At 41.9% G+C, this 21404-nt stretch overlaps 2 protein-coding genes across 6 annotated transcripts; both read left to right on the top strand.

The window, feature by feature from the left end:
• Positions 1-634: 634 nt before the first annotated feature.
• def8 (differentially expressed in FDCP 8 homolog) lies at positions 635-11421 on the top strand. Of its 4 annotated transcripts, none has more exons than XM_076992558.1 (13): positions 635-808; positions 2308-2427; positions 2794-2872; positions 5569-5666; positions 6109-6258; positions 6619-6760; positions 7470-7634; positions 7882-8009; positions 8299-8412; positions 8564-8644; positions 9253-9393; positions 9790-9899; positions 10261-11421. In XM_076992558.1, the coding sequence occupies exons 2-13, from the start codon at positions 2332-2334 to the stop codon at positions 10340-10342; spliced, it is 1386 nt and encodes a 461-aa protein (XP_076848673.1). In that variant the 5' UTR covers positions 635-808; positions 2308-2331; the 3' UTR covers positions 10343-11421. The 4 variants fall into 4 exon arrangements, with proteins under 4 accessions (XP_076848673.1, XP_076848672.1, XP_076848674.1 ...); XM_076992557.1 differs by having other exon boundaries at positions 2791-2872; XM_076992559.1 differs by lacking the exon at positions 2794-2872.
• Positions 11422-11688: 267 nt separating this feature from the next.
• LOC143495810 (mitochondrial inner membrane m-AAA protease component AFG3L1-like) lies at positions 11689-21383 on the top strand. Of its 2 annotated transcripts, XM_076992554.1 has the most exons (16): positions 11689-12070; positions 12470-12560; positions 13822-13890; positions 13968-14074; positions 14971-15120; positions 15371-15445; positions 15639-15763; positions 16080-16350; positions 16560-16697; positions 16876-17029; positions 17209-17316; positions 17774-17899; positions 18354-18580; positions 19025-19225; positions 19355-19549; positions 19741-21383. In XM_076992554.1, the coding sequence occupies exons 1-16, from the start codon at positions 11948-11950 to the stop codon at positions 19969-19971; spliced, it is 2391 nt and encodes a 796-aa protein (XP_076848669.1). In that variant the 5' UTR covers positions 11689-11947; the 3' UTR covers positions 19972-21383. The 2 variants fall into 2 exon arrangements, with proteins under 2 accessions (XP_076848669.1, XP_076848670.1); XM_076992555.1 differs by lacking the exon at positions 13822-13890.
• Positions 21384-21404: the final 21 nt, after the last annotated feature.

Genomic DNA, 21404 nt, shown 5'->3' with positions numbered 1-21404 from the left:
TTACAAACAAATTACTAGTACTTGCAGCACTAGTCACATCCCTGAGTGTAATGAGCCATGTCCTAGCAATACAATCTACAAAAAAAAAACTACAGCTGGCGAGCTCTCCACAAAATTCATCCTGTTATCCTGAGCGCTGTTTCCCTACTTTAGTGCCTGTCATGCATCATTTAGGATTCAGTGTATCCCCGAAACTGATTGCTGCACTCAGGATACTAAAAGGTTAATTAGGAGAACAGCCTCTGAGTTGCATTACTGGACTCATTTCCTGTAATAAAGAACAACGGCTGCTAAATCATTCAGGTCTGCATAATGTAGGGCCGTTAAGAATATTGAAAGAAATAAATGCTTCACAGACAGCCAAGCTCCTGAGGTACACAGCCAAGCTCCTGAGGTGATTAAGTGAAAAGTACTATGTTACCACCCTTAGAATGTGTTGTTGTAATGAAGGTAATGGCAATCTCTTATGTTTAATATGTTTACTTGAGAATATTTTATTAACCAACATAAATGACAACATATTTAAATAAATATTTTAAATTATTGAATAAACACTGAAATTATTTGTATTTTCTTTTTACTCCGAGTACTTACTCTGCACACTAGAGGTCGCTGTATACAAACCCGTAAGGCATACATTGGCTCCAGTTAAGCGACGGGGAATGTCAGTCTTAAGAAAACATGTACTGACGGACGTGCCAGCTCCATGTTGCTTCTTTAATGTACACATGAAACTCGAACACTAATTAATGTCCGGTGCTGCCTGAACGATGTCCTTAAATTACTGTCGGTGTTAGATCAACATGAGGTAAGCGTTAGTCTAGACGACCTGTCTCTAAACCGTGCAGCTAACGTAAGGGATGCTCGAGAAGGCTAACCGTTGTTAGCTAGCTATGCTAGAATATTGTAGTGACAGTGCAGTCAGTTAAACGCTCCATTCCTACAGTTAGTTGTGAAGTTCACCGCCCGTCGGTCCGTTATGTGGAGCTCGTTTTGTAAGCAACAATAATAGCTAATAGCTAGCTGTATGCATTCCATGTTGACGTTAGCAGGCTAGCGTTAGCGTTAGCTGTAGTCATAGCCTGGGTGTGCCGTCAGGTTGCAGGCAGTTTGATTCTGTGACTGTTTTATGTTAAGCAGACTAAAACAACGTTGTTTCGTATGGACGTACACATATTTTAGTATTCTTTACTTTTGTTTCTTCGATAATATTAGCTGGATTGTGTACCTAGCTGGGTGTCTTGCTAGTTGGACAGTTGACAGATGCTTTGCGTTCAGTGCAGGTTATCATACATGAACAGATGATGTCAGGTTATCATACATGTACAGATGATGTCAGGTTATCATATGTGTACAGATGATGGCAGGTTATCTATCATATGTGTACAGATGATGTCAGGTTATCTATCACATGTGTACAGATGATGTCAGGTTATCATACATGTACAGATGATGTTATGTTATCATGTACCGATGATGTCAGGTTATCTATCATATGTGTACAGATGATGTCAGGTTATCTATCATATGTGTACAGATGATGTCAGGTTATCATACATGTACAGATGATGTCATGTTATCTATCATACGTATACAGATGATGTCAGGTTATCATACATGTACAGATGATGTTATGTTATCATACATGTACAGATGATGTCAGGTTATCTATCATACGTGTACAGATGCGTGTACAGATGATGTCAAGTTATCTATCATACGTGTACAGATTATGTCAGGTTATCTATCATACGTGTACAGATGATGTCAGGTTATCTATCATATGTATACAGATGATGTCATGTTATCATAAGTGTACAGATGCTGTCAGATTATCATACATGTACGGATGATGTCAGGGTTCCTAAGTCGCTTTACCGCCCAACTATAATCTATACTGTAATTCTTAAATATGCCTGTTTGAGTAATACGTTTGTGAGTTTAATGAATTTTGCTAAACATCGTCATCTCCAACAAGATGATGTTTTGGCTTTGTATTTCAGTATTAGCATTAATTGTGATTGAACTTGTGATTTAAAGTATGCCATGTATGTGCTTCGCCTTGAAGGTCAGAATCATGATCAGAAATACGGCATATGATTACCAAAGCAACACTAACGTTACATGAATCCAAAAGACTGATGCTTTTGGTTCCCTCCATTTAAATCTGACATTTTTCATTTGCATGTATCGAGTCATTCTTTCACTTGTGTGCTGGTTTCAAAGCCACAATGACACAGCTAAACTGTTCTACTATTTCAAAGACTGTGGCATATTTATTAATAAATGGATGTCTGTCCCTTAAAGGTGTGACGGGTGATATGGAATACGATGAAAGGCTTGCTCGCTTTCGCCAGGGTCACGTCAACCCATTTGACAGGGGAGAAAATGATGGGACCCCAGACAGAAAAGATACACCAAAGCTTGGTGAGTGGACCTGTGGGGAGGCAAAGGGTGGAGGAGTAAATCTATTAGTGCAGAGTGGTATAGGACATTCTGTGAAGCTGAGATTGGGGATCATGGGAAAGCTACTTTGAAACAGTATCTTTTAAAGCTCTACGTTACTCACAATTTAAAGTAGCTTAGTTCCAGCTACGCTGCTCTTTTAAAAAAGTAATTGCAGGCTATTGAGGAAACTAGCTAACTACGACGAAGCTTAAATGTGTTTTGTCCTCCTAATGCAAATGAATAACACTTTGCTTAAAGTAATAAGAAATTATGTAGTAAATCCTCTAAAAGTGTGATGTAGAAAAGGGCCTGTTTTTATAAGTACACACTTTTTTTTTTCAGCAGGCCCTCACATGCAGTATTGGTGTTTACACACCTGTTACTGAAAGTGACAGATGTGTGTTTTGTCAGGTCATAAACATCAGTAAGTGAGTGATCCACAGTCATGGATGCCTCTTCCACACGGGGCTCCAATTAATCTATTTCCTTCAACTCTGTCATCATCATTTCTGTTGGCTGTACAACAGCATTGCCATTTAAATTCACACATTTGCTGCTTTGAGAATTATGTGCTTACCTGTGAGGAATGTCAGAGCCTACAATAAAAAATACCATTATTTTTTATTTTATTTTCCAGATTTCAATACCAAGGGCTAAACAGTGTAGCATTCTGCTACGCTCTAGATGTGAAGGGAAATATATTTGAAAATCTTCGCTAATTTGTTTTTTTTTTTTTTTTTTGGTGGGGGGGAGTTAATTGTGAAATTCTGCTGCTCCCCAAAACTGAGATACAATGTTCAGTGTCGTGAATGCATATTCATATACTCATCTGCATATTCATATACTCTGTGTAGTTAAGCAGCAGAATGAAGATAACCCTTTCATGACATTTCATGAAAAATACAGAGTGGATTTTTCTGTCTGATATCTTTCAGACTTTTTCAGCAGAAACATAATTTTCACTGTGTGGGTTAAATTCTTACCATTTTGCAGTTATTTTCCTCATTAGAGAGAAACCATAGAATGTCTTGTCAATCAAAATTTTACACCTGCATTGTGTCTAAGGGCGTACTCACACTAGGCTCTGTGTGATCCCGGATCAGTTAACCGTGCTCGGGCCCGCTTGAAGAGGTGGGCCAGGGCACGATTCATGTGGACTCGGGCACGGTTCGCTTCTAGTGTGAGCGTTATCCGTGCCCAGGCCCGCTTGGTGCCTCGTGTGATTGGTTCATTTCGCTGGAACTCAAACATGACGTCAGTGATGCGACGCTCACGTTAAACAGTCATAGCGGCAAAGCGATTAGCAGACAATCGTTGTGTTAAATTATCGATAAATCTGTGCTTGCACCGTGTTTCTGCACTCCCAAAACGACTCCAAAAATACAATAAAAAGAGAATCGTGAACTCCATAGTGTTGTGCGAGCGCGCTTTTTTTCCAAATAAAGTCACGTTGTGATGACGTAAGCGTGCTCGGGCCGGGTTGATAAAGCCAGTGTGAGTGCAGGCCAGAGGGGGAGTGGGGAGGGGGGATAACCGGGCCCCAGCACGGAACCAGCAAACCGTGCCTAGTGTGAGTACGCCCAAAGAACCAACCTAGGCTCCATTTCACATTTCACATTCTGATACTCACTTTACCATTTAATGATGATGTTTGTGTAATGATGCATTTGAGAAACTTAACAATTAGTGTTTGTTGTCTGAAACGTCATGCATCACATTTTGTGTGTCTTTATATATTTCAGGGTGTGTAGCTTTGAGTTGTGCCACCAAACTCGAGACCTCTGCCCAAGTTTACATTTACATTTACGGCATGTAGCAGACGCTCTTATCCAGAGCGACTTACAAAGTTCCTTCAGATTATGTTTGTAGTTGAGGTTCTTCTGCACCAGTGCATACACAGACAGACAAGCAGACAAAGAAATTAAGACATTTCCTGATTTTAGGAGGACATTGCAAAGTGGAATTCTTGAACAAATATCTTTGACAAGCAAGTTAGTCTTTTAATCCTTGTGACTACAGAAGTGTGAATGAGGTGGCCATCAACCTGACACACTTTGACAAATTCTGTAGCATGTGCACCAGGCCTATACAAGGTTGCACAACTGAACAGCTGGCGTGGTGGCAGCATTGTGGCCTGTTGTCTTATGGTTGGTCAAAGTTGTCCATTAAGGGTAGCGGGATGTGAGTAAAAGAGCATAGCAGAGTGAAATGAAATTGGAACGTGATTGAAACAGGAACGCTAGTACTTCCTCTTTGCTTTTCATTGTGGCTAGTTTGATGCCTTTAAACAGGCATAAAAACTGAGTGCAAACCACACTTTGCTTAATGAACTGACATCGGTACTTGGTTGCATCTCCAGTGCAGTGAGATTCTGGGAATTCAAAACCATGTTGTGCTGTGACATCTACGCAGGTATGAAGTCACCTTAGACCCACTGGTTGTTAACTCTTATGCTGTTTTAGGTAGCATTTGTGATCGTTGCAATGGCTAGTTCTGTCAAAATAACTCCTCCTCCTTCAGTTACTTTGTGACTTTGTGAAATGGTGTCATTTCCACCCATGTTCATTTTAGTGTCTTCTGCACCTGTTCACAGTGAGGCCAATACTCAAAGTGCTTGTTTGTCTCATTTATAAGGTTAACCAGTGAAGTGATTTAGACCTTCACAGATCTAATAGAAAGGTTGTATTGTGTGACCAGGCTGGACCCTGTTCCAGGATGTTATGCTTTGCGCTGACGTTTTGGAGCTTTTTGCAGTGTTCCTCTGGATGTAAACGTTCCATCACTTCCTGCTGTGTCTGCTTTTATGGCCTGGTTATGTTTATCATGCACTTAACTCTTAGAGATATCGCTATCGTTCCTTTTGGCTTTTACCCTCACCAGAGCTATTAACTCTGAGAAACACCCACACAACAAGCTGTTCTATTCTTGTTGAGGTTAATCATTATGTAAAGTCATGTTTCTGAACATTGTGCTACACTTTAGTTTTCGGTGGTGGTCACTGCAAGTAGCTCATTGTGCTTATGCAGCTGGCATGAATTACTTCAGCAAAAGCAGTTTAGGAGAGGATTATCCAGTATGTGTGATTTAGAGGTGGTCTGAATTACCATACCGTCTCCACAGAGGTAAGGCCCGAGCTCTTCTCTGGTGAACCCAAAAGCCAGAGTTCTGACCGGGCCATGGACCTGGGGCTGGCTGAGGACCACTTCTCTCGACCCATGGTAAGTACTACAACAGGTCCATGCAGACGGGCTCAGTGGAGTACTGACAGTACGTTCCACATGATGCCTGTGTGTGTTTCTGCTTTTGTAAGATGGGGAAACCATGTTTGACGTTATTAAATGTTTTGCACAGTCAGCACTTAAATTATATGCCGAGAGCAATAATCACCAAACATATATAGTTTGTGTGTGTTTGGTTTTTGTTTTGTGTGTTTTAATCAGTTTGAGTAAATGTTTATAGGTGTGGTCTGTTGCAGTTCTGTTATATGTGCAAAATAGCCTCTTTTGTTGTCAGCCTTTGGCAACATTTGTCTCCTCTATCAGAAGTTGAAAGCTTAAGTGTGATGTATATAATAATAATTGTGTGTGTGTGTGTGTGTGTGTGTGTGTGTGTGTGTGTGTGTGTGTGTGTGTGTGTGTGCGTGCGTGTGTGTGCATTCAGGGTTCTTTTGTGGCATCAGACATAGAGCAGTTGAAACAGGCGATAGAGGAATGTAAGAGGCTGATCCTGGAGCTGCCAGAGCACTCAGAGAGACAGAAGGATACTGTGGTCAAACTGATCCACCTGCGACTCAAACTACAGGAGCTGAAGGTAAGACCAGAGGGTCCCGGACGATGTGTTCACCTGCTGGAAGTGTGCAAGTCATTATACTTGTCTTTTAGAGCATGTATTTATGATATTCACAGCACATATTCACGCAAGCGTGAATGATGATGCTGATGATCCTGTGTGTACACCAGCCTGTGTCTAGAACATTTTTGTTTTGCTTTGCTGTTGATTGTACCTTGTTAGCAGCTCAACAGAAGCAAATGAGTATGTGAACCTCAGCTAACGAATAAGCAATGTCACGAGTGTGAATCGCGTATCACGGATTGCTCTCGGTCGCCTTGAGACCGCGAACACTGGAAAGGCCTTAGTGTCTTAACACCTCTGGTGTCCGTTATCCTGTAGGACCCAGAAGAGGACGAGCCCAACCTGCGTGTACTTCTGGAGCACCGCTTCTCTAAGGAGAAGAGCAAGAGTGTCAAACAGACTTGTGACAAGTGCAGCACCATCATCTGGGGTCTCATCCAGACCTGGTACACCTGCACAGGTCAGCGTACTGCCGGAACATGGAGGGCCTTTTGGGGAGGGTTTAATGTTCACTTTAGTAACTTCAGTTGCTTTTTAATTCTGATATGTTGTATTAAATACTGTTATAATCAGAAGAGGATTTGGCAAATGATCAGAAAAGGTTTTCTTTGGGATTTATAATTTTCATCAATAAGTCGCTTGTAATTCAAGACATTCTCCTCATCCACATCGTTTAGCCGCCTAAATCAGGAAGGACATTTGGCTCAGAAAGGCCTTTTTTCCCAGCAGTGTTCATATCTGTGGTTTCAAAGGTACACGTGCTGCTAGTGCCTTTTACCTTTAAATGTTCCACAGGGGAACTATAGAAGAGTCATGATTTTTTACTGCTTGCAAATCTATAGAACTATATAAGAGCCATAAAGCCATTATTTATACTGCTTGCAGAACTCTGTAACTCTAGAACCATGGACGTGTGGTAAGGTAATACTAGAACATCCCTGTTCCCTTTTCTCCCTAGGCAGTGGTCGCTAGGTAGCGCTTCTCCATTTGCGTTCCATTTTCCATTTTGTGACTCAAATTTGACCCCTTGGTTAGGATTTTTATTTTTGGATAAAAAAGACTTTGTTGCTCGGTATTAAGTCCTAAAACTGAGGCTAATATTTCTTTCACCAAACTCCAGCTGTATTTCACTTTGGTTAATTTATACGTTTCTCCTTGTTCTCACTCAGGTTGCTACTACCGCTGCCACAGTAAGTGTATGAACCTCATCGTTAAACCTTGTGTGAGGTCCAAGGTGAGTCACCAGGCGGAGTATGAACTGAACATCTGCCCAGAGGTGGGCCTGGACAAGCAGGACTACAGATGCGCCGAATGCAGATCGCCAGTCTCGCTCAGTGAGTGTCCTCCATGTACATGGGTGAAAGGGTAGGGATGATATTTACTCATGTGATGGCTTTCAAAGTGACCTGGTAGGCTAGTTGGTAAGATTGCATGGAACCACCTCTGGTTACATTGAGAGAAACCATTTAACAGGATTGTTTGTTCATTTTTTATTTTTTGCCAAGTTCCTTGAAATTTCTGTGTTGTCAGATTTAAACTCTTGCTGGTCCGAGTGGAGTGATGATGCACTTTGTCCTGCAGGGGGCGTCCCTAGTGAGGCAAGGCAATGTGACTACACTGGGCAATACTACTGCAGCAGCTGCCACTGGAATGACACTGCCATAGTCCCTGCTCGTGTCATCCACAACTGGGAGTTTGAGCCCAAGAAGGTGTGGCACACACTAAAAAGCCTCATGTTGTAAAGCGTTTCTTTCATTGCATGGGTTCTGTGGCCCTATAGTCTGACTAATGATTGTCTACATGTCTGCCACGTCTAACACAATTTCCACACATAGTACTAAAGAAACGGATTGGTAAATTTGGAGTATATTAGCAATAATACTAATATGGAACATCAACAGATATAAGAATATATTGCTACATTAAAAGAAGCTAACACTTAACCTTAACTGAAGGTCAACACCTCATCCATTTTTCTGTGTTTGTTGCTCTTCCTAGGTGTGTCGCTCATCCATGCGATACCTGGCTCTGATGATCTCCCGGCCTGTGCTTAAACTGAAGGAGATAAACCCCCTGCTCTTTAACTTTGTGGAGGAACTGGTGGAAATCAGGGTACGATTTCTGCTCAAGTGAATGAAATACATAGGAGTCATGAGGATCTGTGTCCGTGATCCATGGAAACAGTTTCCTGAGACTAGTGTGAGAAGCAAAAACAACTTTTAGGTTTTCTGTGATGTTTCTATGTCTCCCTTCCAATTTGTAGAAGCTGCGTCAAGACATTTTGCTGATGAAGCCGTATTTTATCACCTGTAAGGAGGCCATGGAAGCCAGACTACTGCTGCAGGTGGGGACTGTCAGGGCCTTTGGCAGAAAAATGTCACTGTAGTGACACTAAACTGGTCAGAATATGTATAAGGAGAAAAGGAATGTGTGACAATAAGACTGGTACAAACGACACTGCTACTGCTTCTGACCTGTTGTGTGAGCATGCAGCAGTAGCGCCATCCTGTGGTTCCAAGAAGAAGCACTTCACATATGGATCATGTGACCTTTGGGTTGTGTACATAGATCAACACTGTTACCGTTTTTGTTTCCAGTGGAGTCATTCAGAAGTTTGTTTGACTCTGAGGTACTACCACACACACACTTGAGTAGTAAATAAGAAATTGCTTTCACAATATCCTGAGAATTGGTCTTCAAAGAGAACCACACGTTGGACAGATGTTGGTGATGATTGCCACTGCTCTGCTCAGTGTCCGCTTTACATGTCCTTATTTATTATTCTTTGTGTGCTAATAACAGGAAGCAAAATAACTGACCAAAATTGACCCTTTTTTGTGGAAGTGGAATATAGACTGTGTATTCACATCCCAGCAGTGTGTGTTGCTTTCATGCTTTGATGAGCTTTTCCTGAGTGTTGTCCTGGTATTCTGAGTACATGCACCTGTGTAGCTTCAGGATCGGCAGCACTTTGTGGAGAACGACGACATGTACAGCGTCCAGGACCTGATTGACACCTCCAGCGGACGCCTCAGCAGCTCCCTCACTGAGATTCACACCACGTTCGCCAAACACATCAAACTGGACTGTGAGGTGAGCAGCAAACTGGTGAAGTTGGAGGACTTACCAATGGAGCCATGTCTGGTTTACAATTATTAAAGTTTGCATCAATAATGTAGTGTCTGGTAGGGAGGGCAGCTGTTTCTTTGTGGGTTTTTTTTTTATTGAAAACATGTTTGATGGATTTAGGGAATTTGACTTTCATATATATTTTTTTAAATAATAAGTGTACCATTGTGTGTGATTTCAGTATTTTGTGGAATTCATTACTTCTTAAAATTTCCAAGGTTGTATAGTTGTTTACCTTGTGAAACCGCACAGGGCCTAAATGGATTAAAATGCCCATTAAATAAACACACTGTAAACAAGCCAATGTTTTCTCACCATGACCGTGTTACTTGGCTAAGCTGTTTGTCGTCCCCTCCCCAGAAATGCCAGGCCAAGGGCTTTGTATGTGAGCTGTGCAAAGAGGGTGATGTTCTCTTCCCGTTTGACAGCCACACCTCCGTATGCCACGACTGCTCGGCTGTTTTCCACAGGTCAGGATGATCAAGATTTTAGTTTAGCCTGGAATCCTTTAAATGAACTGCAACAGCTATTTTGATTTTGATTTCTGTTGCACTGTACCACGGTTGCCACCAGTGTTAAATGTGTGTTTACCATCTTTGTATATTGAACGTATGTGATGTTTTTGTAATATTTCCGACCAGGAAAAGTACAAGATTCGAATACAGTCATTACTAATGTTTCATTTCATATAATTAATATACATATTACTTTAAATTAATCTTAGATTTGTTTGCTGATGCCTACTGGCATTACAGATATCTGATGAACTATGAATGTCATTTGTAATACTGCCTAGGTAACCTACACGTTTGTTAACATTGTTTTACTCAGGGACTGCTACTATGACAATTCCACGACGTGTCCGCGGTGTGCACGGATGACGGAGCGTAAGCAGGAGGAGGTGGAGTTGTAGGACAGCGGGCTGCTAGCGAAGCGTACGTCACTGTGACTGCGCTACACCTAGCTGACGTCGTAAGCATGCTTACAGCACATGACTAAGGACACGCCTGGCCTTCCTGTATACGCGATGTCTGGCTCTATTGTCTGTTACTCTCTTGTCGCTTTTATGCCATGTTTGCATCTTCTGATGATTTGCTCTGCTATGGTATGGTTGTCATCTTAAGTGGGAGGAGGTCCCATAGACTTTCAGCAGTTTAACACGCACAAGGATCTCTAGGCCACAGTTGCACAAATTCAAATGCATCCTTTATATATATATATATATATATATATATATATATATATATATATATATATATATATATATATATATATATATATATATATAATGAGGCATACACTATGAGTGTTCAAAGGTTTTAAAGCAAAAAACCTGCCAAAAACACTGTCACACAACATAGCCTTACTGGTTACTGGTAAGTTTAATTCATAGTTAATGGCAGTATATAGTGGTGTATTTTACACTGTACACTATTTTGTGGGGATATTTGAAACCTGTTGAATGGTCAAGGCTTAAAGGTTTACTTTTTCTCATTGTCAGATATTATAAATATAATTTGACATAATGTATAATGACATAATTCAGATGACTGAAAAATAATGCCAGGTTTTTATTTAAATATGTGTTGCCATATTTGGCAACTGTTTGGAGACTAAATATTATGCAAGGTTATCTGGAATAAAGCACTAAGGTTATAAAGATTATAAAGGAATGTTTTCAAAAGCAGTAATAGGGCTTATAGACAAAGGATTTTGTCTCTGTGGTTCTGACATTTCCATATTGCGATTTAATTTTGAGGCTAGAGACCCTCAGAATGGACATTGTGTATGCTGTCTAATTATTTGTTCTAAAATAATATGTAATATGCTGTGTTATGTTTCAGCATGTTTTATTGTTGTTGCTTGAATAACTATACAAGAGACTGTGCAATTGTCAAGTGTTGTGAAGTTACATTTACATCTGTAAAATGTAATGTTGATTATATCATGATGACCAGCAAATGTAAGTAAATAAAAAAATGACTAAGTATTGCCCGTTTTTGCTAATATGCTGTTACATGTAGAAAGAGAACAAAAACATTGTTAAAACCTCTCAAAATACATTCATTGCCTTTGAGGACATATTTAAATGTAAAATTTAATCACTTTAACTGCATATTAATAAACCTCAACGTGTTTGCTTTGGTTCGTACACGCGTTAGAGATGTCAGCCAATCACAACCGACGTATTAACAAACCTCGACGTGTTTGCTTTGGTTCGTACACACGTTAGAGATGTCAGCCAATCACAACCGACGTCCCTTCAGACGTCATATCGTTGTTTTGCTTTCTGCTTGTAAACACGTACTGGAGAACACGTAACTAAAATTACCGCTTACATCCAGTTCCTTTGTAGAGAATTGTAGTTTTATGCAATAAGTAATAATGTGTACTAAGTAATCGCTTGAGCATGTAGCCATGTAGTACACGTATTAACGTCGGGACGCCATAGGCCAAGTTGTTTACTAAAACCCGGCCTGTTTCCTAGTAGTTGCAAGGAAACTTTTGCACCTGCAAAATGCGTCGGATTTTGCGTCTGTTCCACACGTATATGGGATGTTCTGAAATACAGGCGCAAAACTGGGGGGCACAGCGCTGTGTGTGCGGCAGTGTGGCGCTGAAATACAAGTGCGCAACCACGGTAAGCAGTTTCTTCATTTCTGTTTTGACCATGGACCACCGGAATACTTCAGCCTGGCGACGTGGGGGTCGTGATAAACCGAAAAATCAACATTTAAACAGTCTTCATGGTGATATGTTGCACCTAGGTTGCAGTAACATCTGCAGTAAACGCTCCGAATTTACTAATCCAGTTATTTCCCCCAGTGTAAACACGTGTGTGTTGGTGTCTTGTTTGTTTTTACGTTCGTTTAGTACTATGTGTGGAAGTTGTGTTGGCCGTGTAATCAATACATTGATTCGTTGTTTGTTTACCTCATTTTATCAGCATGCAACGACTTTATCGATGGAAAGAGTACACACACACACACACGCGAAATTACTACATTTCGTATTAAACTTTTAAAACTTGTCTTCGCAGGGCTTTTCTTTGCATCGAGTAAAATTAAAATTGGAGTCAAGTGGAAACTTGCTGCCACATTTACGTGTCTTTTCAGGGAAACCACCAAAAGGTAAATCTTATGTTGCCTATCGCACAATACACGCCCCTCCGGAAACGTGATACCAGCACATTTGGGTCAGTCAGCACATTTGGGTCAGTCCGGGTCCGGCGACGTTTTGGCCACTCGAGTTTCGCTTCGAAATAAGATGGTAAACCGCCACCTCAATGGAGCTCCATATCAGCTCCATCCATGAGCTTCACAGTATTAATGGCCACTGTGTGGAGGTGCTTCGGTTCTCCGTGATTTTTATTCCTTTAATAAACTGAACTTTTTTCATGAACGCTCTCCAGCTGTGGTGAAGCTGTGCAGGACGCTGGGGACAGTGTTTCCTACAGGCTGTCCAACAGTAAAACACAGTAAAGGAGACTATAAAAGCGCCTGAAATATTCGGCGTATTACATAGATCGATACATCGCGGTCTCGTTCCCCTTGCGAAACAACTACACATTGCAAAAATACGTCGTTTCCAAATAGATTTATTTCTTCACTTCCGGGGCGCTTTCTGTCAAATAAAGGCATATGAGAGACAACGGATTTTAAATCAAGTATTTTTGGTTCGTTATTCAGTATCGTGTGTAAAGTCAGTAATCAGACAAGTATTCCCTTAAAGGGGAGTATTCCCGTTTAACATGTTCCTATTTGCATAAATCGTCATTAGAGGGTTTTCCATCCACCGAGTTTTTGCGCATTTTGAAAATGCGCATGAAAAAAACTGGATGGAAAAAGACCAAAATTCGAAAAAAGCCCCAAATATCGCAAAAAAGATTTTTACGCTAGGAGGAGGTGGAAAAGTTAGACTATCGCATCGCCAAAATTCGTCATGTGGTTCTGTACACGATCGCGATGTAAAAATGGCAAATGCATACAAAAACAGTTCTGGAGAGAGCAAAAATTGAATTCAACTTCTCCATGTATAGAAAAGAAAAATAAAAAAATGTTTCAAAACCTCAACGTGCAAAAATGCGTAACTGCCAGATGGACGTAAAACCACTATTGTTTGGCGTCCTCTCACGTGATCTAAAGTTTATTCGCATAACTGTAATGAATGGAAACAAGGCTTAATTAGCATTTTTTTCTGCCGAAACTTGGAAATTGCGCATTATTTTTTCGAAAGGTTTGGATGGAAACCCGTCTCACCCGTCTTCTGATTTTGATGCGAAAATTGAACGGCGAGAACGTACGCGGACAAATCCGCTTCATGATCTGAATTTTATTGCAGGCAATTCTATATTTTAAACCCATGTCTACAAAAGATATTGTACTCTTTCAGGATTTGAAAAGTTCTTTCCTAAGAGTGAGGGCGTCTCTGGCGTTAAGAGCTCAGCTGCTGAACCCAGGGGTACGTTTTCTGCTGCCTCAACTTTTAACAGGGCCATCACATCTGCATTCTTATGTGTATTGATACCCCTCCAACAGTGAAACTACAACCCCAAAGAAATCGAGGTGGAGCAAGTGGGAGAGGCAGAGGTGGAGATGGGGGTGGTAAAAAGGAAGATAACAGATGGTGGTCCCGCATACTCAAAGTAATTATTTTTTAATATAAACACATTAGTTCACTTAATTTAACAAATAGAATTAAAATAAAATTATGTAATCACTGTATTCACAAAATGATCCATGTGGTTGGAAAAATGTTTTGGTTTTTGGATGATGGAGATTTTATTTTTGATCACAGGACCACTGCTGAGCATTTATTCAGGCAGCAAACTATTCTAAATAGGACATTTGTAGACATGGTAGTGGCACTGGTATGTGTGTATGAGACATAGCATTAATCAATCATTAATCAATGATTTTATAATGTTTTTTTTAATATATAATTTTGGTGTTGAATGGTTGAAACAGTTGTAGGGAGGTGTACAAAAATATATTTAGATAATTTGAATTATGTTGAGTCTATACCACCAGGAAATTGCATGAACACGCGTTCAAAAGACTCACAGGAAAGAAAAAAATAATCTCCCCTGGCCTCGTCCTCCCTCAAAAAAGAAAAGTAAATAAAAAATTAAAGAAATGTTATGGAGGATGGAAACAACACTGCAGGCCTTGATGCTTTCTGTGTGTGTGTAGCTTACAGTAGCCAGTCTAGTGGCTATGATGTGTGATGCACTAGACACAGCAAAATAAATTGTTAAAAAAATACCATCACCCATTTTGCATTCAGCTAGCAGCTATAATGGAGCTTCAGAGAGCAAAATGCAGAGAAGCATTTACACATGTGGTATTTGTGAAACCAAATCTTTCATAAATTAAATTATACATATTTCTGATCAATTTCATTTCTACCTTTTCTCACTAAAAGTGAGTGAAACAGATGTCATTGTGGGGCTTCCAGAGGTTCCACTGCTTAAACTGAACAAGGAAATAAAATTCGTTTATTATTTTTTTATTTTTATTTTTTTCTTTGATTGTGCATTAGGGGGACTTTTTATGGGATGAGAAAGACTTCAAGAACCTCATCATTGCAGGAGCTGGAATTCTGGCAGCTTTCTGCTATTTACACTTGAGGGAGACAGGAAAAGAGATTTCTTGGAGGGACTTTGTTAATTACTACCTTGCTAGAGGACTGGTAAGAGGGATTTGAACTTCGTGTTTAAACCTTAATTTAAAATAATGTTTAAACCTTAATTTCATGTAATGTAGAACTGCACCCTTAGTGCCGCAGTACCCACATGATTTCACTCCGCAGCTAGTGGAGATCAATATGATAAAAATGAAGTTTACAGTTGATCAAGAAGTGCTGTTTTGCCACAAACAAGACCATGTTGTTTGTGGAAATTTATTATGGATTATTATATATATATGCTCTCGACCTGCAGGTTGAACGCCTTGAAGTTGTCAACAAACAGTATGTACGAGTGCTAACTGCCCAGGGGTCAAGAACGTCAGACGTGGTGAGTGAGTGATGAGAGGGTGTAGAGACTGTACGAAAACTGTATGTAGCATCACCACCACCTTCTTCTCCATTTCTAGTGCAAATACTTGCATGTGATGTTTCCGAGCAGTTTCAAAATCAGGAAAGTCAGGCTTTAATGTAATCTATTAGGTGAATTACGATCTCACGAGCCTATATGATGTTCTATGCAGGATTATGTGTGGTTTAGCATTGGTACTGTTGACACATTTGAGAGGAATTTGGAGCTGGCACGCCAGGAGCTCGGTTTGAACGAGTTTCACAAGTTGCCAGTGGTGTACAGCACAAAGATGGATTGGTGAGTATCTCAGAGTTAAGGTTTGCACTGCGTATAACATGGTCCATGAGACTGTGCTGTATTGTAGAGCTTATTCTCAAAACAGTGTACAAAACAGTGCACTGTTTAGTTATTTTGACTAGGTATTAACCAAAACATTCAGTTTTAAGAGTGGGCACAACTTGGTTTTTGTTTTTTGTCAACTTTTAAGATTGCCAGCTAACTCTGATTTGTTTAGTTAGTTCATTTGATAGACCTAACTTCTTGCTTGATGCCTTGCTATTTTGAAGTAAATAATTGTAACAAGTTTGCTAATGATTTTCTCCTCCTTCCCCAGGTCATTCTTGCTGCCCATGCTCTCAGCTGCTCTACTGATTGGCTTCCTCCTCTTCAGCCTGAGTAAGGGACCAATGGCAGGAGGTCAGGGGGGCAGGAGGAGAAACCCATTTAGCATGTGTGAATCCACAGCCAAGCTCTTCAAAGGCAATACCAATGTGAAGTTCAGGGATGTAGCTGGGTGCGAGGAAGCCAAGGTAGAGGTCATGGAGTTTGTGAACTTCCTGAAGAACCCCAAACGATACCAGGAACTTGGCGCCAAAATTCCAAAGGTAATGTGGTGCATTGGCTCTTCTGCACGTTTGTCCAAAAAGCACAATTGTGAGATGAAAGAAATGAAACTGCTAATTATTTGAACCTAATGTAATTAAAGTGCGTAAGAGACGTGTAAGGACGTACCCAGCCTAGTTGGGTCAATGTCCCTAGGATTTGTTTGTCAAGTTTGCTCCTTTTCTCTGGTTGATTTTGATGGTTACTGTAGGGGGCGCTGTTGACGGGCCCGTCAGGCACCGGGAAGACCCTGCTGGCAAAAGCCACTGCTGGGGAGGCTGAAGTTCCCTTCATTACAGTCAATGGCTCTGAGTTTCTGGAGATGTTTGTTGGTGTGGGAGCAGCCCGGGTGAGAACCTTTGAGTGATTACGTTGGGGCACCAGAGACTTTCTAGTTCAGCTGTCCTCTCCTGTACATTTGTCTTCTCACCAGTGTATCAGTTTTGTCATGATTTGTCACAAACATCTAAGACATTCGTTTGACTTCACTGGCATCCCAATTTTGAGCTGTCTGGTCAACTTTACAGGTGAGGGACATGTTTACCATGGCCAGGAAATATGCCCCCTGCATTCTCTTCATTGATGAAATTGATGCCGTGGGCAGAAAGAGAGGCACAGGGCATTTTGGTGGGCAGAGTGAGCAAGAGAATACACTCAACCAGCTTCTAGTGGAGATGGATGGTGAGTTTGAACATCTGAGAAGAGACTCTTGAGCCCTGCAGTGGCAGTTGAATTCTGATGTTGTAGATGTGTGGGACTTTACATGTGTTTGTCTGTGTGTGATCATAGTCACTTTCTGCTAAAAGTAACTTTCAGTGCATATCTGTTACCTAAAGTGCATTTATGTTCTCCACCGCAAGGCTTCAACAGCAGTACCAACGTGGTGGTGCTGGCTGCCACCAACCGTCTGGATGTTTTAGATCCAGCGCTCCTGAGACCCGGCAGATTTGACAGGCAGATCCATATTGGTACGACTCTCCTCCGAGCTTGGACACCTCTTCTGCTGCAGATGATTGACTCTTAAGGAAAAATCAACTTTTAACCCCACAGAATAAATCTCGCACCCCTTTACACGGACAGCTGAAATAAAGAGCACACTACAGCACTGTGCAGCTGTGTGGTGTCAGCCGCTGTCAGTGTTTTATGGGAATGCTGTAGTGGTGTTGTAAGTGATTGATCTGTTATTGCGTAGCGTTTTGCCTCCCCCTGCCCCTCCATTTAGTGTAGCTGGCACAATGCAGCATTGCTGTCTGGGATGTGGAAAATGGTGTGAGGGATTATGGGAAGGGCTTTGGTGGTGGTGAGAGTGCAGCTGTTATTCCCTGAGGAGTTATGTAAACGGAGCAGCTCTTGTGAGATTTGGTGCAAATGCATGTTCTCATCGTCTGGGTGGTGCAAGCTTGCTTCTTCTTTTTTTGAATACAGGATGTCCTGATATTAAAGGGAGAGCATCCATCTTTAAGGTGCACTTGCGTCCGCTGAAGCTGGATCCAAGTTTGACTAAAGATTCATTAGCCAGACGGCTGGCGGCTCTCACACCTGGCTTCACTGGTGAGGCACACCACGCAGCTACACATTTAACTTTCATTAAACCGCCCATATATTTGTATCACTTTCATTACCTGCACTTTATCAGCATCTGGCTGGTTATAAGGTCAAAATAGTATTTATATCTACATCTGCGATGGTCATTTGTACAATTTCCATCATCAAGTGGTTGTCAAATGATGGAAAATGTGTTTTTGCATGCTGAAAGTAATAGACACATTCTCCATCTCTTCAGTGAATTTAAGCTCGGATTCATCCATCTAGTTACTTTTGCATGTTGAAATTCATTTGTTGTCAGTTCATTTCTGAAAGCAACTTGGTGCCGTTTGGATTCTGCAGTCAGATGTTTTGGAGCTTTGCGTTTATTGAGCTCTAGTCACTTGCATATCTTTGACAACCATTTGACTGATTCGCTGAACTTGAGCGTGACTGTTTTCGCGTGAACGCCTCTCCACAGGTGCCGACATTGCCAACGTGTGCAACGAAGCAGCGCTCATAGCCGCACGCCACCTTAGCCGGGCTGTGAGCTCCACGCATTTTGAGCAGGCCATCGAGAGAGTGATCGGTGGGCTTGAAAAGAAAACCCAGGTGCTGCAGCCTACGGAGAAAACCACCGTAGCGTACCATGAGGCCGGTCATGCTGTAGTTGGCTGGTTTCTGGAGCATGCAGACCCTCTGCTGAAGGTGATGCAGACCATAGCCTGTCAGTGCAGGCACTCTATTTTAATTCACCCGCAGCTTTCTTTTCATTGATAACATGGAGGTTATGAGCCTGAAGATGTAGTAAGATAAGATTAAGATACCAGTTTAGCCAATTTGTGATTTTACATGGATCGGATTTTGTCCTCCGCTTTTTACCCATCCGTACAGTGAAAACACACACACTCGCTCTCTCTCTCAAACACACACCACACACACTAGTGAACACTAGGTGGCTGTGAGCACACACATGGTCCCTAACCCACTAGACCAGGGCTGCCCCATAGTTCAGATCATGTCTGAATACCAGAAGAGATGACGGTTCTTTATTTCATGAGAGGATATTTGTTGTGATCATACGAATTCAGATCTAGAAAGGGCTGGTTCATGATTAATTTGGTGTTGAGTTTTTACCATTGGCTGTTGCAGGTGTCGATCATTCCTCGAGTGAAGGGCCTGGGCTACGCCCACTACATGCCCAGGGAGCAGCACCTGTTCACGCAGGAGCAGCTGTTTGACAGGATGTGTGTGATGCTGGGTGGGCGCGTGGCGGAGCAGGTGTTCTTGGGTAAGATCACCACGGGCGCTCAGGACGACCTGAGGAAAGTCACGCAGTCTGCGTACGCTCAGGTACCTGCTTCTTTTAGTTCACCTGCCTCTTCATTCCCCTTTGACCTTTTATCATTTTCTAGCTTTATTTGGCACGACGAGGCCATCCATTTGCCCTCCATTTATCCCCATTCGTTTCGCTTAATGTAGGTAGTGCAGTTCGGAATGAGTGACTCCGTAGGCCAAATGGCATTTGATGCCCCGCTGCAAGGTGAGCTGGTGATGGAGAAGCCCTACAGTGAGGCCACTGCCCAGATCATAGACCAGGAGGTGCGTGCTCTCATCAGCCAGGCTGTGGCACGCACCCACCAGCTCATCACTGAGAAGAGAGAGCTGGTCGATCAGGTAAGGATGCCACAGCAGAAGGGGGATGTGCAAGTGACGGCGTAAACGCAAACGAGAGTTTTGATATTCGCCTACGTGGGCTGTTCTTATCTCGATCCAATTCAATGTATGTATAATGGAAGACAAAATGCATCTAAAGAAAACCGGTTGATTGGTGCGACGATCCTAAATCCACCTCACCCGACTTTTAGGTGGGGAAGCGCCTTTTGGAGAAGGAGGTTCTGGGAAAAGCAGACTTGCTGGACCTTCTCGGCCCAAGGCCCTTTGAAGAGAAGTCTACCTACGAGGAGTTTGTGGAAGGAACCGGGAGCCTTCAGGAAGACACCAGCCTGCCCGAAGGCCTGAAGGGCTGGAACCGGGGCGGGGAGGGTCTGCCACAGAAAGACCGACCTCCGCAAGGGGCTGGACCCTTGTACCTGTAGACCTGCTTGAGTCCTGTGAAGCCCCACAGTCCTGCTGTACCGTCACTGACTGGAGGGGAGCCAGAGGGCTGTGTCGAGAAAAGGCGTGGAACAGAGCTTTGTTTGTGTGTTGGTATGCAAGTGGTAGTATGGTGCTGTTCACCTGCAGGTTGCCAACCTTTTTACATGACTACCTTAAACAGGAGCCTGGAAAGAAGATTGCTGCCCATGTGAGGGTGTCAGCCTGATTTTTGGATCCATGATTTTATGCTTCATAGACTTGTGTTGCTGTGGTGTTTGATCTGGGCAGTACATGTTTGTTTTCTGCTTAAACACTCACTCATTATAAGGATTAACTAAACCATACTGTTCAAGCTTGTAACATACAGGTGGCATTTTTTCATTAACCAAAAAAGTTTAAAGCACTGTGATGAAATCACTGCTCTAAACAGCTGGAACATAATTACGGTAACTGAGAATGCAATGTAACAGAGGTGGTGATGTAATGGTTTTATCAGTGAATATCTCTATATTATAGGGGACATTTGTTTTGCTTTATTATGTGACTGTTTTAATGAGGATTGATTTTAGGTAGTAGAAACAATTGTTTACAGCTCGTTATTTGTGAATGTTGGTCCGATGCTTCCTCAGCATGCAGCAAACGCGTGATCTGCTGCTGCCTTAAGGGTAGGAAGTGTTTGTGGCACGTGGTGGTACTGATAAAAGCTCAGCCTTTATCTGGTGTCTCTTACGAGGCCTTTATTTCACCAATACGGCATGCTCTCCTCCTTTATACAGCTAAATCGGTCTATATATTGCCTTGTTCTTTGTACATTCCCCATTCAGTGTTTGATGTGTGCAGTACTCCTACGGAGTCGGTGTTGGAATGTGCACTCTGCTCCTGTTTCTGCAGGAAGACATGTTCAATACTTATTCAGTCTCCCCAGTGGAGAATGATGATACCTGTGGCAGCGTCCGCACGTGGTCCTGCATTACGTGAAGACAGAAAGTCAACACTTTTAGCTTGTTCCCTGTGTGTTTCTCTTTCTCTCAGGAATCCTGGATAAAGGATGTCTCTACCTCACTGAGGCACACGGGCTCTTTGACGGTGTCTTTGGTCTTATAGAACCAGTTTCTACTGATTGTGTATAATGCTGTTTCCTGCAGGCCTCAGGTTCAACTCAAGTAGATCATTACATCGTCTTGGGACATTCCAGTCTTGGAACACTTTTACTCTAAGGACTGAATGTAGGACTTTTTTAATCAAGGCAGTCAGACTTTGGAGACTGTATTGGCTTTGTGGAACAGTATTTTTGTGTGGTTTTTTTTACCCTTTTCAGATGCAGAAAATGGGGAAAATGCAAATGCCGTGTATTTAGTTATTGGCAATGTCATTGAGTATTAAAACAAAATAAACATCATTAATGCACAAAGTTCTGTTATTTTCCTTTGGC

Source organism: Brachyhypopomus gauderio, chromosome 2, assembly GCF_052324685.1.
Source record: "Brachyhypopomus gauderio isolate BG-103 chromosome 2, BGAUD_0.2, whole genome shotgun sequence".
In the NCBI taxonomy this organism is placed as follows: Eukaryota; Metazoa; Chordata; class Actinopteri; order Gymnotiformes; family Hypopomidae; genus Brachyhypopomus; species Brachyhypopomus gauderio.
Note: the sequence above shows the minus strand (reverse complement) of the source record. Positions and strands in the feature narration are given on the sequence as shown.

Coding starts and splice junctions, on each gene's coding strand:
- LOC143495810 (XM_076992554.1), top strand. CDS start 11,948: ATGCGTCGGATTTTGCGTCTGTTCCACACGTATATGGGATGTTCTGAA. Junction 15,121..15,370: donor ACTACCTTGCTAGAGGACTG/GTAAGAGGGATT, acceptor CTCGACCTGCAG/GTTGAACGCCTTGAAGTTGT. Junction 17,317..17,773: donor TGACAGGCAGATCCATATTG/GTACGACTCTCC, acceptor TTTTGAATACAG/GATGTCCTGATATTAAAGGG.
- def8 (XM_076992557.1), top strand. CDS start 2,332: ATGAAAGGCTTGCTCGCTTTCGCCAGGGTCACGTCAACCCATTTGACA. Junction 2,873..5,568: donor TTGTCAGGTCATAAACATCA/GTAAGTGAGTGA, acceptor CCGTCTCCACAG/AGGTAAGGCCCGAGCTCTTC. Junction 6,259..6,618: donor TCAAACTACAGGAGCTGAAG/GTAAGACCAGAG, acceptor GTTATCCTGTAG/GACCCAGAAGAGGACGAGCC.